This window comes from Gobius niger, assembly GCF_951799975.1.
Source record: "Gobius niger genome assembly, chromosome: 12".
Taxonomy (NCBI): Eukaryota; Metazoa; Chordata; class Actinopteri; order Gobiiformes; family Gobiidae; genus Gobius; species Gobius niger.
The window spans coordinates 2,954,178-2,970,090 of NC_136863.1; the positions used below are offsets into that span (position 1 = coordinate 2,954,178).

The 15,913-nt window shown below is 42.5% G+C and overlaps 1 protein-coding gene across 1 annotated transcript in view; it reads right to left on the reverse strand.

The window, feature by feature from the left end:
• Window positions 1-3,845, reverse strand: part of LOC306971905 (cGMP-dependent protein kinase 2-like) — a 44,720-nt gene extending 40,875 nt beyond the window's left edge. The window contains exons 1-3 of the mRNA XM_079568345.1: window positions 3,742-3,845; window positions 1,762-1,903; window positions 480-694 (exon numbers count right to left, since the gene is read on the reverse strand). Of these exons, the coding sequence (XP_079424471.1) occupies window positions 480-694; window positions 1,762-1,903; window positions 3,742-3,824 (440 nt within the window). The 5' untranslated portion in view covers window positions 3,825-3,845. The remainder of the gene's footprint in view (window positions 1-479; window positions 695-1,761; window positions 1,904-3,741) is intronic.
• Window positions 3,846-15,913: the final 12,068 nt, after the last annotated feature.

The window sequence follows — 15,913 nt, forward strand, 5'->3', positions numbered from 1 at the left end:
ATCCGCTCAATATTTTATACGATATATGACCGTTTTCTTCGAGTCCTCGGCTCGTCCTCCGAGGGCACTGGTGGATCCCAAAGCCACTCAGAAACCACTGATGTAAAACATTGCAGAAAATATTCCTTTACTTTCGGCCACAGTGTTGAGGTTCGGCCCTCGGATGTTTGATGAAAATCGGCCTCCACGACTCAAACCCCCCCCCCGTCCTAATGTGTGGACCTGTTCTCCACAACTGCTGCGAAAATCCTGCTCAAAAACTCCAAAAGTTGTTTTTTTGGGCAGAAATACGAGCTTGACATAGAGACTGCAGTTACGCCTGAGACCTGAGGTGGCAGCAGCGAGTAAAAAACTTCCATTTAGTCTCTTTATACAAATCTCTGTGTGAAAAAAAGATTTGTTTCAGTTCAATTTTATTATACGAGTCGACCTGATCCCGGCCTGATGGGTGGCGCCCCCTGCTGGTGTGGAGGACTCACTGCGGGTCCTTGTGTCTGGAGGCCGCTCCCTGAATCCGGGTCCTGGAGCTGGACCTGGGGCCGGTCTCGCTGGCGCCGCAGAAGGACTCGGACGTGGGCTCCGCCGAGACGCCCTCTTTGGCCCGGAGCCGGCGCTGCACCTCCAGCGCCGCCTGCTGGAAGCTCGGCGCGGCGCGGTTAATGGCACTGAACACGCGGCGCTGCGGGAACGAGTCCTGGAGACGACGCCACAGTCGCACACAAAGGTTTTAATGACACAAACACAAACGGTCGGGGCGTTTCATCGAGATTTTGACTTTTTAGCAAAGAATCGTGTCCTGGCACTGATTGAAAGTGACAAAGTACCGTAAATTCTCTAATACTGGCCTGTATTCCATTAGCGGCCGGGTCTCTGACACAGGCCGGGCTTTTATTAGAAACTATAGCAGTAGAAATATTCCCATGTTAGGAATTTGTCTCATACTGGTGTAAATGAAAACTCAGGTGCAGGAAGTAACAAACTGAACCCGGGCTGAGGGGGGCGCTGCGGAGGAGCTGATCCGAGCGTAACTTTGACACAGATTTAGCCACTTTTCAAACCTCCCGTGACGATATTTGGAAACAGGACAAACAACAAATGTTTATGACCCTCCAGGGTTTTAATAAAGTCTCCATCGCGTCTTCAAAGCACGTCCAGCTGCTCCGTGTGCAGGTCAGTCCCACGCCTCAAAATAACTCCTCCCATCAGCGAGAGCGTCTCGTCTTCTCTCGGGTCAGTCTCATGATCGATCACAAACACAAACGCTCCGTCTAAACTCGCCTTTTACACAAGATAACAACAAATAATCCGGTCCAGTAAAATTAAACAGAAACCTGCAGTGACACTGATGTCAAAGCTCCGCTAACAGCAACGAAAACACTTCCTGTTGTCCCGACAAAATAAAAGGCGTCAATGTTCCAGCCGCCGGGAGAGGGTTTGAAATGTTAATTAATAAATTAACCTAATATTTTAGGTGCAAATGGACACAAATCTCGTTTTTCTTCATTTTCCTGGTCGTCCGTTTTGCTCAAATAGAAATAAAGGCTTGTCTCTAATTGTGGCCTGGTTCCAATAAAGGCCTGGTCCTCGATGCCCTTGAGTAAATAAAGGCCCCGGCCTATATTAGAGCATTTACGGTATGTGTTTTTGAGAGAGCGGTGTGTGCTGCTCTGATGTGAAGCAATGACAAATGTGTTCAATAGTTTTAAATCTGAGATGTTGAGCTGAATGTGTGAGTCCTGTAGTTCATGTGAAGGGTGAGACCTGTCCGTTGTGGCCCAGGGCGTCTTGGAGTTTGTGGATCTGGGACGTCTTTGAGTCCAGTTCCTTTTGGAGCAGCTCCAGCCGAGTCCTGAAGTCCTGCTCCCTCTGAACCAGGTCCAGCTCCAACTGCTGCACCCGCGACCTGCCGCACAGATCCACATCAGGACGAGCTTTACTTCAGGGAAACCTTTCTAAACTCACTGAGCTGATCCACAGACACACGTCAGAGATCTGTTACTCAGTGAGAACATGGCTGATGCAGAGTGAGCGCTCACTTTATCCACAAACAATCTGTGATCTGGAGTTTAGCAGCAACAGCAGTAACTTCAGGCCAGGGGCGGGACTGGGACTGAAAAACAGCCCTGGACTCAGGTCAGCCTGGCCCAAAAGAGCGTAAATGTGACACTTACCCCCCGCCTTAACGGAGCGCAATTTCTCCAGTTTGGCTTTACCCAAATCTAAAAGCTTCTCGACTGGAGAGCAACAATGCAACGCCTCATTCGAAAGCTGAGACCTACAAGAGTGATTGTAACTTTTTGTCAAGTCGCCACAATTATTATCCTCTTTTTTGTTTGTTTTTTCATTACTTTTTTGTGTTTTTTTGTTGTGTTTTTGTCACGTTTTTGTTGTGTTTTTGTCACGTTTTTTCTTGTGCTTTTGTCACATTTTTTCTATCACTTTTTGTCGTGTTTTTGTCGTGTTTTTGTCATGTTTTTTCTATCATTTTTTGTCATGTTTTTGTCATGTTTTTTCTATCATTTTTTGTCGTGTTTTTGTCGTGTTTTTGTCATGTTTTTTCTATCATTTTTTGTCGTGTTTTTGTCGTGTTTTTTCTATCATTTTTTGTTGTGATTTTGTGGCCTTTTCGTTGCTTTGTTGTCGTGTTTTTGTCGACTTTTCGTCACATTTTTCGTCACTTTTTGTGTTGCTTTTCCGGCACATTTTTGTTTTCTTTTCATCCTCTTTTTGTCGCTAATTTGATACTTTCCTTTTTAGCTTTTAGATTTGGGTAAAGCTCGGTTGCCCCTGCTTCAGGCTCTGTGAGGCTAAAGCTAAAGGTAAAGCTTTTCTCTGTGTCTCAGAGTCTAGTTTCTTATTCAGTCCTGGTTTAGTCCTGGCTCTGCCGTCTCTGATAATGACTCAAGTGTTAGTAAGTTTTGCTTCGCTTTAAAGAGGGGGTATTCTGCTTTTTTCAGTCCCACAGCACCAGTTTATATCACACTACAATGATGACAAACCTTCTGTTGGTCTGTAAATGCAGTAAATTAGAATAACTGCCTTGTATAAAATGTCTCTCTCAAAATGGCTGTAGTGAATGTCTTGAAATAGGCCTCTGTCTCTTTAAGAACCTCTGACCCTTTCCGACACGCCCCCTCCACACCCATTAAAGGGGGGGTGTTATGCAAAATTGACTTTTTCAAGCTTCACATCATGTTATTCTGTCACTCCCTCATTAAAAACATGGCTGAAGTGTTGCCTTGGCACATTCACGTATTTCTGAGTCATCTGTAAAAACTCTGATGGCGGCCATTTTAGGGATAGGTTTGCCTGAGTCCTCCTAGGAACGCCCCCACCTCCTGGAGACGCCTCCGAGCTTTGGTCACCAGCCGAGTAACCAACCACTGCTCCTCAGCAGAACCCCCTCCCCACTGATGCCACAGACAGCGTGTGGAGGGGGCGTGTCTAAAGGCTCAGAGGTTCTTAAAGAGACAGAGGCCGATTTCAAGACATTCACTACAGCCATTTTGAGAGAGACATTTTATACAAGGCAGTTATTCTAATTTACTGCATTTACAGAAGGTTTGGTCATCATTGTAGTCTATCTATCTATCTATCTATCTATCTATCTATCTATCTATCTATCTATCTATCTATCTATCTATCTATCTATCTATCTATCTATCTATCTATCTATCTATCTATCTATCTATCTATCTATCTCGTCTTGCCTGTTTGAAATAAACGACAGCTCGGACTGACCTCTGATCCTGGGTCTTGGGGTCTTCGTTTCTCGGGGCTTTGATCGATCCGTTCCCCATGGTCCGGAGTCCAGGGGCCACCATGGACCTGCTCCACCTCAGACCAAACCGAGACTCGAACACTGGAGCACCAATCCAACGGAGGAATGGAAACGGAGGAGCTGGAGGAGAGGACTGAGCCGAGACCGAGGCAGGTCCAACAAAGCCCTCCCCACAAGAGCAGCTCATTTCCATCACATTAACATGAGAGAGAGCTGAGGCTGTGGCGCCCCCTGCTGGACTCCACACACACACTCAGAGAAACAGCAGCAAAACGACAGGGCTGGGATACGTATTTGTCGTCCAGAACCAGAGAAAACAGAATAATGTTTTAAAACTTCTGCACGTTTACACGATCAGGTTCATCTCCAGTGTCAAGACATGTGTGGACCAGGTCACTTTCTTTAACCTCTTAACCTCTTACCTCCCGCCTAAACCGAATGCCTTCTGTCCTCTTTGGATATTATATAGGCCTGTGTAGCGCCTCATTTGAATTTTTTTTTTTTTTTCAATTTTTGTCACATTTTTGTTGAGTTTTTGTCACTTTTTTGTTGAGTTTTTGTAATTTTTTTGTTGAGTTTTTGTCACATTTTTGTTGAATTTTTGTCACTTTTTTGTTGAGTTTTTGTCACTTTTTTGTTGAGTTTTTGTCACTTTTTTGTTGAGTTTTTGTCACTTTTTTGTTGAGTTTTTGTCACTTTTTTGTTGAGTTTTTGTCACTTTTTTGTTGAGTTTTTGTAATTTTTTTGTTGAGTTTTTGTCACATTTTTGTTGAGTTTTTGTCACATTTTTGTTGAGTTTTTGTCACTTTTTTGTTGAGTTTTTGTCACTTTTTTGTTGAGTTTTTGTCACTTTTTTGTTGAGTTTTTGTAATTTTTTTGTTGAGTTTTTGTCACATTTTTGTTGAGTTTTTGTCACTTTTTGGTTGAGTTTTTGTAAATTTTTTGTTGAATTTTTGTCACATTTTTGTTCAGTTTTTGTCACATTTTTGTTGAGTTTTTGTCACATTTTTGTTGAATTTTTGTCACTTTTTTGTTGAGTTTTTATAATTTTTTTATTGAGTTTTTGTCATATTTTTGTTGAATTTTTGTCACTTTTTTGTTGAGTTTTTGTCACATTTTTGTTGCGTTTTTGTCACATTTTTGTTGAATTTTTGTCACATTTTTTTTGAGTTTTTGTCACATTTTTGTTGAGTTTTTGTCACATTTTTGTTGAGTTTTTGTCACTTTTTTGTTGAGTTTTTGTCACATTTTTGTTGAGTTTTTGTCACTTTTTTGTTGAGTTTTTGTCACATTTTTGTTGAGTTTTTGTCACTTTTTTGTTGAGTTTTTGTCACATTTTTGTTGAGTTTTTGTCACATTTTTGTTGAGTTTTTGTCACATTTTTGTTGAGTTTTTGTCACTTTTTTGTTGAGTTTTTGTCACATTTTTGTTGAATTTTTGTCACTTTTTTGTTGCGTTTACATCCTTGTTTTCTTCTCATTTTTTGTGGCTGTTTTGGTGTTATTTCCCAAGAAGCTTTTTGATTTGGGTAAAGCTGAACTGGAGAAAATGGAATCCGTTCAGGCGGGAGTTAAGAGGTTAACGGCGCCCAGTCTTAACCCATCACTTGGAAATGTCCATATCTTCACAATAACGGGTTTAAACATCGCTCTGAATCGTGTTACTCCGTATATTGATCTGGAAATGTCATTTAAAACGCCATATTCTCTCGTTAACATCACCTACAGACACTAAACTCACCATCCAGGAATCGTTAAAGCAGAACTAAGTAACTCCTGCCCCTAGAGGCTGTAAGCGCCACTGCAGGTGTCGTACATGTTGTGTTTTTTTACTCATTAACCCCTTTACTCCCACCTGAACCGAGCACATTTTCTCCAGTTTGGCTTTACCCCAATCCAAAAGCTTCTGGAAAAAAAAGGTGAGAAAATAGCGACAAAACTGAGACAAAAACAATGATGGAAATGTGTCAAAAAAGTGAGAAAACTTAGACAAAAATTTGACAAAAAATCACGAAAAAGTGGCAAAAAATTGACAAAAAATGACCTTTTTTCCCCCCCAAAAAATGACAAAAAATGACCAAAAAAAATGAAAGAAAGTGACAAAAAAGTGAAGAAAAAGTGAAGAAAAAGTGAAGAAAAATTGACAAAAAATAAAAAATGACAAAAAGTTGACAAAAAAATGACGAAAAAGGACAATAAAATGACAGAAAGTGACAAAAAAATGAAGAAAAATTGACAAAAAATTGACAAAAAAATGACAAAAAATTGATGAAAAAGTGGCAAAAAATTGATAAAAATTTGACAAAAAAAGGACAAATGTGACATAAAGTGACACAAAATTTACAAAAATGTTACAAAAATGATGGAAAAAAATCTGATGACGTGAGGAAAAAGATCCATTCAGATGAGTTTGGTAGATCTTAGCTTTCAAATGAGGCGTTACACTGGAAAATGCTCTCGGTTCAGGCGGGAGTTAAGAGGTTAATTGTCCGTGAGAGTAAATCCTACGCTGTAAATACTGGTGAAGTAGCGCTAGCCGCAGTTAGCTTTACCCGCTAGCCTGTTAGCTTCTTCTTCGTGATCCCATTAGTGTGCTTTGGCGAGTTTTCATACTAAATAATCTATTCCCCCCGTCTTTAGCCGCCGCTGTCTCCCACAAAAGGAAATGACCATATTAGGATTACGGCGTCATCTCGGTCACAGCCTTTCCTGCTACACGTGGATACCAAACGTGTCCGTGTTTGTGAATGAATAAGCGATTTGACCAAAGACAACGGGGAGAACAGTGAAGGACCCAAGATGTGTCCCTGGGGTACGCCTACTTTCAGAGACAAGAGAAAAGAGGAGAAATCGACTTCATTTTCAGGAGTTCTTTATTGAGAATCAGGCACATTTCTGTAATAATAATAATAATAATAATAATAATAATAATATATTCATAACAATGGTAATAACAGTCTCTGATTCTGGTTTTGGCGACAGCTGCCTTCGTGGATTATAAAAAGTTCATAAAAACTCTGGGAAACTTTACACCTGGGTCAGAATCCAAACGAATGTACAGTCCTTATCAATAACCTCAAATACACAGAATATATGCTTTTCATAATAATAATAATAAAGATAATGATAGTAAGAGCATGCAGCGCAGGATAATGCCCCAAAACAGATTTAAATATATGCGTTAAAAAAGATAAAAACAGCAGGAAGTCGACGGTGAAAACACGTGGAGGATCTGAGGCCGAACACAAGAACATCTGCGTTTGGAGACGGTTTATGGATCAGTTTCTCTGTAAAGCCCAACTGGAGAAAATGTGCTCGGTTCAGGTTGGGGTGAAGGACCTGGAGACTAGAGGGAGGCTCCGAGACGTCCCCTGGAGATAAGTCTGCAGGAAGTCTTGGTGAAAACAAACAGGTTTCAGCAAAGTCTCTGCGTGGTCTCCGAGAGGTCTCCCAGAGGTCTCCGAGAGGGATCCGAGAGGTCCCTGAGGACGGGGCCTTTCTGTGTGGAGCATGTTCTCCCCGTGTCTGCGTAGGTTTCCCCCGGGTACTCTGGTTTCCCCTACCACTAAAAACATGTACAATAGGCCCGGATGAATGAGAGTGTGGGGGAAAGGCCAAACGATTTCACCGAGCACAAAGACAACAGCGAGAACAGTGAAGAACCCAAGATGTCTTTGTAGAAGGTTCATACTGTCTTCTTAGGTTAAGGCTATTACAGTTTTGTTTCTTATAGTAAGACAGAAGGTTTAGTTTACCTGCTTGACTAGTTTCGATCACTTCCTGTAGGGAGAGCTTACGCCCCCTACTGACTGGCGCCTTCTCCAGGACGGCGTCCCAAGTGTGGGATAAGGTGTACGCTCCCTCGTCCCGGTTCATAGATGTTGATGCACGTTTCCTGATCTCGATGGCTTCTCTGATCCAGCGGTGGTACTTGTTACTTTCGGCACGGATGACCCTGGCATTGTCCCAGTTCATGATGTGGTTTTCCGTCTTGCAGTGGTCTGATATGGCTGATATGAGATTTGAGCCATCGAGATCAGGAAACGTGCATCAACATCTATGAACCGGGACGAGGGAGCGTACACCTTATCCCACACTTGGGACGCCGTCCTGGAGACGGCGCCAGTCAGTAGGGGGCGTAAGCTCTCCCTACTGACTGGAACATCCATGTAAGCTGCCTACGACACGACACCTCCACCACCAGGTGTGGCTTCTGAGGAAGATCACAGGAAGTGATCGAAACTAGTCAAGCAGGTAAACTAAACCTTCTGTCCTACTATAAGAAACAAAACTATAATAGACCCAAGATGTGTCCCTGGGGTACGCCTACTTTCAGAGACAAGTTTATTTTTTTTTCGAAAGGACTAGAATTGTATAGAAGCGGAAAAAAGGAGAAAAGAGAAGAAACAATCCAGTGTGGCTCGTTTACATGCGTGAGACCCATGTACGTTCATTAACTGTCCCGACCAAATACACCAATAAATAAATAAAATAACTAACAGGTCTCACTCTGTTCTGAGCGGACCATTTAACTCCGCCCCTTTCCCTCGAGTCTCCATGGAGACGGTTGTCAATCACAGCAGAGGCATGAAGACGATAAAAGAGACGAGTCCACGTGGAGTCTGGACAGTTTTTCATGTGTCCACACACAGTCTCCAACTAGTCTCCTACTAGTCTCCAACTAGTCTCCAACTAGTCTCCAACTAGTCTCCAACTAGTCTCCAGGCCGGTGAGGTCGGCCCCAAAAATATAGTGTAATAAATATACTAATGATTCATTCAGGAGTGTGAGGGGAGAGTCTCACTAAGTTTCAGATCCTCTTTTTCGATGGGGTCCTGGAACAGTGGGACCCTATTGTAGATGTTTTTAGTGGTTGGGAAACACCAGAGAACAGAACCTGTCCGGGATGTCGTCTCCTCTTTTGGACGGTCATGTGACTCGTCTGTGCTGAGGGAGAAGACGCTGGACTTCGGGTCAGTTTTTGCTCCATGTGGAAAAGTCCAGCTGTTCCGGAGACTTTGACCATAAACCACCATTTTGTATCACAGGCCAGATGTTCCTGTTTCGCCCCAGAGTCCGGACGAGACGCCGACACTGCGGAGTCTGGACTCACTTCCAACAAACAAAAGCCTAAGAACAATAAGAACAATAAAAACAATAAAAACAATAATAATAATAATGCGTTGGTGTGACGTCATCTGCATAACCAGCTCCACAGTGTCCGACCAATGCCCTTCGCTCAGTTCTGGTGCGTCACGGTTAAAGCCGAGCTCGGGAACTTTAAAGGGAAGAGTCGTAACTGAAACACCTCATAAAAGACACTGGACCCTTCAACATTCTTACTTTCTTCACAGCAAATTGGTTTGTAATGAGTTAATTTACTCATTTACATTTCCTTAAGTTAAGTAGGCGACACATTCAAGAGCAGTTATATTAGAATTGTGCTGATGCCATTTATTTATTTATTTTATTTTCAATATAATCTTTAATTTTTATGTCTCTGTCCATCATAGACAGAAAAGCCCATGTCCTAAAGCTCCCAATGCCTGAGCTTTATTCATTTATGTATTTATATTTAACAATAGTATTTAGATGTTTCTTAAATGGTCTCTTTTCGTCTTTACTTCAGCTCCTGTAGATTTTCTCGTGTGTTTGTAGTAACTTAGCGAGTAGCTACAGCGTTTTCATTGTTCTGCTGCAGCTCATTTTCCCTCAATATAAACATGCTGTATGTCTTTCATTTGGATTTTCTGAGGACTTTTTAGTCGCTGGGTTAGTTTTTCAGATGAATAAACCCCTGGGCATAAAACGGCGTCAGAATGGCCCAAACTGTTAGCCGCGAGTTAGCATCGTTAGCCTGTATGTTGTAAACACTGCAGACGCTGCAGCGCGAACAACATTTAGCTCTGGTTAAATCCAGCTCAGACTCTGGTTTAGAGAGCGCAGTCTGTAATAAAGTCAGCTCTATGTGAGACTCGACAGGTCTCACTCTCGCTGCTAAAATCCAACCTGTTGTTTTCACCGAGACTAACCAGAGACTCGCCTTAACTCCAGGAGACGTCTCCGTGACCGGCGGCAACTTGAGTCTCCACCTAGTCTCCAGTCCAGGCCGGTGAGACTGGCCCTTAAAGGAACAGGCCACCGTGTTTACATACTGAGATATGTTCTTACCTGCACTACAAAAAGTAAATATCAAGCATTGGCTTAAATGACTTGAATTGAGGAAATGTATCTTGTTTTGAGCGGTTTTCACTCATTTAGACACTTTTCCTGATCGGACCAAGTTTACTTTGCTTGTTTGAGGACATTTCAGACCAGTTCTAGGGTAAATCTCGCTTGAAATAAGAAAGTAAAATTGCCAATGAGACAAGACCAATTTTCTTTCCCCATTGGCAAAGAAAATGACCTGAAATAAGGACGAAATGTATCGAAACGAGTCAGAAACATCTCAGAACAAGTGAAATAATCTGGGACAAATGCCCAAGAACTTCTTAACCAGTCAAAACAACTAAAATTTTGATTATTATGCTCAAATTGAGATGTTAATGCTGATCTAGTTAAATGCTTTTTGCAGTGTGAGCTTTGACGAGTTCTTTAGGACCTGTCTGATCTTCAGTCACGTAAACACAGCGCAGACGGCGTTAGCATTTAGCCTCTCCCTCTCTCCACTATAGCTCCAAAACAGGTCAAGATAGAAGCTACCAAGCTCTTCCACGTTTTCCCTATTTAAATATGGTTACGTGAAGTGTTCCACTACAAAGTATAATTACACAAAATTAAACAATGTGGATTTTCTAAGCGGATAAAAGGGGAACTATATTGTAAGGCGTAATAATACCAGGAGTAGTTCGAAATCCGCGCAGTAATCTTCACTTTACTGTGCGGATGCCAAACTACTCCTGGTATTATTACGCCTTACAATATAGTTCCCCCTTTTATCCGCTTAGAAAATCCACATTGTTTAATTTTGTGTAATTATACTTTGTAGTGGAACACTTCACGTAACCATATTTAAATAGGGAAAACGTGGAAGAGCTTGGTAGCTTCTATCTTGACCTGTTTTGGAGCTATAGAGGAGAGAGGGAGAGGCTAAATGCTAACGCCGTCTGCGCTGTGTTTACGTGACTGAAGACCAGACAGGTCCTAAAGAACTCGTCAAAGCTCAGGTAAGAACATATCTCAGTGTGGAAAAACGGTGGCCTGTTCCTTTAAGGATATAAGTGAACTTTCCCCCCGAGGTCGGTGTAATCCAGTGTGAGCAGAGTCTAGAAGTTCCCGAGCTGGGCCTGAACGTGACGGGATGAAAAGCGTTTGTTTCTGTAGCTGCGAAAACGGATCAAATCTTCTAAATAAGTAACAAATAAAAACATCTCAAATACGTTCAAACAGAAAAGCAAAAAACCAGCTTCACAATAAAATGTTTTTTGTGCAAAAAGAGAAAAATCTGAAAACTGCCGCCTGCAGCCGAGGCGCCCCCCGCTGGCTCCGCCCCTTCGTTACACGCAGACTTCGGTAAAAAACGGGGCCGGGGGAACGTCCTCGCCGCCGGCGTCAGGTGCAAAATCAGAGCACAAAGTCACAATCGCTGGAGACGAGAAAAGAAAAACAAACTCACGCCGCGAAAACGTCTGAAATGAAAGGTTCGAGAGCGGGAATGATTCTGTCCGAGAAACGGGAATAACAACAACTGTGGATTCAACGGAAAATTCACTGGATTCATCAAAGACAATCACAAAAGTCTGTCAGCGCCCCCTGCTGGACATTAACCCCTGCGCACTGCGGATGTTTCGGTTTCTAAGAAGTAAAACCCTGACCCGCACGTGAGCTGGTGAAGACCTGGAGCTCCCTCTGGTGGCAGCCGTGGGAATTACTGTGTCAAAAACATACTTTCAGTTTGGATTTACGCTGTGGTTTACAGCTTCAGCTCAGAACTCGGATTTTAACTCTTAAAGGGGCGAGATGCAAGTTAGCCATTTTATATTTCACATCATTTTTTCATTTTATTTATTTGTTTCATTCAAAAGTTTTGCAATCACAATAAAACCGCCAGCACAGTGTGAAGGAAACGGAGCAGAAGAGAAGAACAAGTCTTATAATATCTGCCCCTTTTGTTACTTCACACTGTTGTCCTTTGGAAACTGGTATGTATTTATGTCTACATACATATATTTACAGTCTTATGTATATATATATATATTTACAGTATTAACAGATGTTTTTGTTTCTATATTCAGTGTTTCAATATATAAAATACAGAACCTTTGAGGACTTTCTTATGCATGTATCTTTAAAATAGTATAATCTGTTCTTCTAGCTGGACGTGTGAGAACAACTGTATGGTTTATAAAGTTAGACCCCAGGTATTTGACCTCCTGTTGACCTAAGTTGGCCTTTTTCCTGCTGACCTGAGTGACCATGAAATAAAGTTAGACTGCAGTTGTCCACTTCTTGTATGCATGGCATCTGTTTAAGGACATCGATGTTTGTGTCCTGGTTAGTATGTTCTGTTTTAGACCAAATAAGGCAGCTTTGTGTGGTATATAAGCTAGCTGCTTTGTTAAACCTACAGACTCTCCTGCGACTGTCTCCATGCTGTCCTCGTGTGCTAATAAAAGCTCTAAGAACTACTTCGCGTTCTAGCATTTTTCCTTAGCACTTTTGTTAGCCACAACATCGACACCTTCGTATTCTTGAATGTTTACAAATGGTCAAAAAGAAACAAACCGTCGTATTCATGTTTGTTCAAATCAAATATTCCACATTATTCACGTCCAAGTACTTCATACTTTCTTAACATTGTAGCTTTTATGTGTATTTTTAAGCTCCAGGAGAGTTTCTGACTTTTTCACTTCTTTTTGGAGTTTATTCCATAAACTGATTCCTGTTACTGCAACAGTTCGTTCCTTTGCTTTAGAATTGATCCTGGGTTTGTTAAAGCAGTCTTAAGAAACGTGTTTACCTTAATAAACCCTCCCCGTCGTCCCTGTGGGGGTGATACAAGTGTTTATGGGAGGATTGGAGGGTCTTTCATCGCCCCCTGGTGTCTCTGGCCAGAAAACCATGTTTGCAACTTGACTGCCACCGGTGCGGAGCCACCAACACACACTAATGGAATCACGAAGAAGAAGCTAACATGCTAACGGGCAAAGCTAACTGCGGGCTAACGTCACTTTAAAGTATTTTAAGTATTTTAAGTATTTACAGCCAAGTTTGAGTGAAAAAAAATATTTCCATTGTATAATTGGATGCACAGTAACTCTCTCTCCCTTCGCCTTTCCTGTCAGCGTAGTATTTACTCTCCAAGACAATTAATAAGTTAAAAAATCGTAACTTGCTACGACACCTGCAGTTGCGCTTATGGCCTCCAGAGGGAAGAGTTACTTAGTACTGCTTTAAAGACGTCTGTTCCTTTCAGATTATAGTGACTTTCTCTTTTCTCAAACATTTCTTGGATGTTCACTGGCAATATTTTTCTATTTGCTTTATACAAAACCTGGAGGATATTATAGTCGACTGTATCCTCAAATTTTAGTAACTTACATTTAATAAAGAGTGGATTCGATGGATCTATATCTAACTTTATGTATTGTTTTCAGAGCCCGTTTTTGTAGAATGAACAGCGGCTGTTTATAAGTTTTACAGGTTGAGCTCCAAATTTCCACACAGTAAGTTAAATATGGTATAATCATTGTGTTGTATAAAGTGAGTAAAGCAGATTGATTTAGAGCAGGGGTGTCCAAAGTGCGGCCTGAGGGCCAAATCCGGCCCTCAGACCAATTTATGGTGGCCCTCGGCCTCTTGCTGTATCGGGACACATCACCAGAGATGGACCTTTTTATCTGAAATGTAATAATTCTACACAATTCTAGTCGAACAACTAACATTTTATTGTGAGGCAGAGCTGGCATGAAGGTTCTAAGCTTAAATAGAGGTGTGGGGCACAATTTAAACCTCTGCTAGTCGAAGGTTTTGCGGCACTAACTACTGATCTACGGCCCTTCACCCCTGATTTAGAGAGTATTTGACTATTTTTCCTCTTGTGTCGTTTATATGTGACGTCCACTTGAGGTCTTCTACACATTAGGACATGGAGGAACATGGAGGGGGAGGAAAATACTTAATTTTCACATATTTAAACTCTGTGTAGTCCCTTTAAAGCAGAACTAAGTAACTCCTGCCCCTAGAGGCCATAAGCGCCACTGCAGCTGTCGTACATGTTGTGTTTTTTTACTCATTAATCGTCCGTGAGAGTAAACACTGACAGAAAACACAAAGGGACAGAGGGATGTTGTTCGTTGTGCCACAACTAAATTAAACTTTACATTTTTTTTCAAACAAACTTGGCTGTAAATACTGCTTAAGTGGCATTAGCCCGAGGTTAGCTTTGCCTGTTAGCTAGAGCTGAGATCGGGCCCAAAAATCTCGAAGGCCGACCCGACCCAAACCGTCATGCTCGGGCTCGGGCCTAAAATCGTACCTCTACTGTTAGCCTGTTAGCTTCTTCTTTGTGATTCTACTAGTGTGTATTGGTGACTCCGGTTCGGTGCAGGGAGAGTTGCAAGGGTAAAGAAGTCACTTAGTTCTGTTGGTCAGGGATAATGCCTAATTTTGAAAGCTAAGACCTGCAAAACTGATCTGAGATTTTTCATCACTTTTTGTCGCCTGCATTTACATTTTGTTTTTGTCACGATTTTGATGCTTCTTTTTTTTCAGGAAACTTTAAGATTTGGATCAAACTGGAGAAACTGTGCTCGATAAAGGCAGGGATTAAAAGGAGAGGAGCCGACAGCAGCCCGGGCCAAAACCGGGCCAAAACCGGGCCGAGTCCGGGCAAAAAACGGGCCGAATCAGGGCCAAAACCGGGCCAAAAAACGGGCTGAATCCGGGCCACATACGGATCAAATACAGGCCAAATCAGGGCCAAAACCAGGCCAAAACCGGGCCAAATCCGGGCCATAGACGGGCCGAATCCGGGCCAAAAACGCGCCGAATCCGGGCCACATCCGGACCAAAACCAGGCCAAATCAGGGCCAAAACCAGGCCAAAACCGGGCCACATCCGGGCATAAAACGGGCCGAATCCGGGCAAAAACCGGGCCAAATCCGGGCCATAGATGGGCCTAATCCGGGCCAAAAACGCGCCGAATCCGGGCCACATCCGGACCAAAACCAGGCCAAATCAGGGCCAAAACCGGGCCACATCCGGGCAGAATGCAGGAGTTAATGTCCAGCTTTCGACATGGTGATAAAAGTACCTTCAGTTTGTACACTTTACTGACCACAAAAATACCTCAAATACTGAAGTACTGACCACGCAAATATATAAAATACTGCTGCACTGACCACATAAATACTTCAAATACTTCAAATACTTCAAATACGTGTTACTGAAGGGACACATTCTGCCCCAAAAAAACTAAACAGAAGATAATTTACAAAACAAAGTTCAGGTCAAAGTGAAAACACAGGGAAGGTTTTCGTCCAGATTATTGTCAGATATTTCTACATCTTCAGCTTCAGCTTCTTTATTTACACATAAATAACATCCTCGGTATAAACGGCAGAACATCGGAAAAACTCCAGACTCAAATCTTCTGAAGAATTTTGGTTTCCGGGACGATTCTTAAACGACTTCACTCGGAGCCTGAGCCGCTGAAGCAGGGTTGCCAGGTTTGTGGAAATCAGAGCCAAAATGTCCACGAGGGTTAACAGTGACCCAGGGAAAACCGAAACAGAGGAGATTTTAACATTTAAATTAAGTTAAAATCGGTCCCAGGGCGACTGAGAAACATCCTGTTAAAGTCTTCAATCCAGAACCAGGATGTTTAAATGCACACGTGAGAGGAGAGGAGAGAGAGAGAAGAGAAAAGAGGAGGGGAGAGAGGAGGAGGAAAGAGAGGAGAGAGAGGAGAGAGAAGAGAGAAGAGAGAGGAGAGGAGGAGAGAGAGGAGAGGAGAGAGAGGAGAGAGAAGAGGAAAGAGGAGGGGAGAGAGGACGAGAGAGAAGAGGAGAGAGAGAGAAGAGAGAGAAGAGAGAGAAGAGGAGAGAGAGGAGAAGGAGAGGAGAAGAGAGAGGAGAGAGAGGAGAGGAGAGAGAGTAGAGAAGAGAAGAGGAGAGAGAGAAAGAGGAGAGAA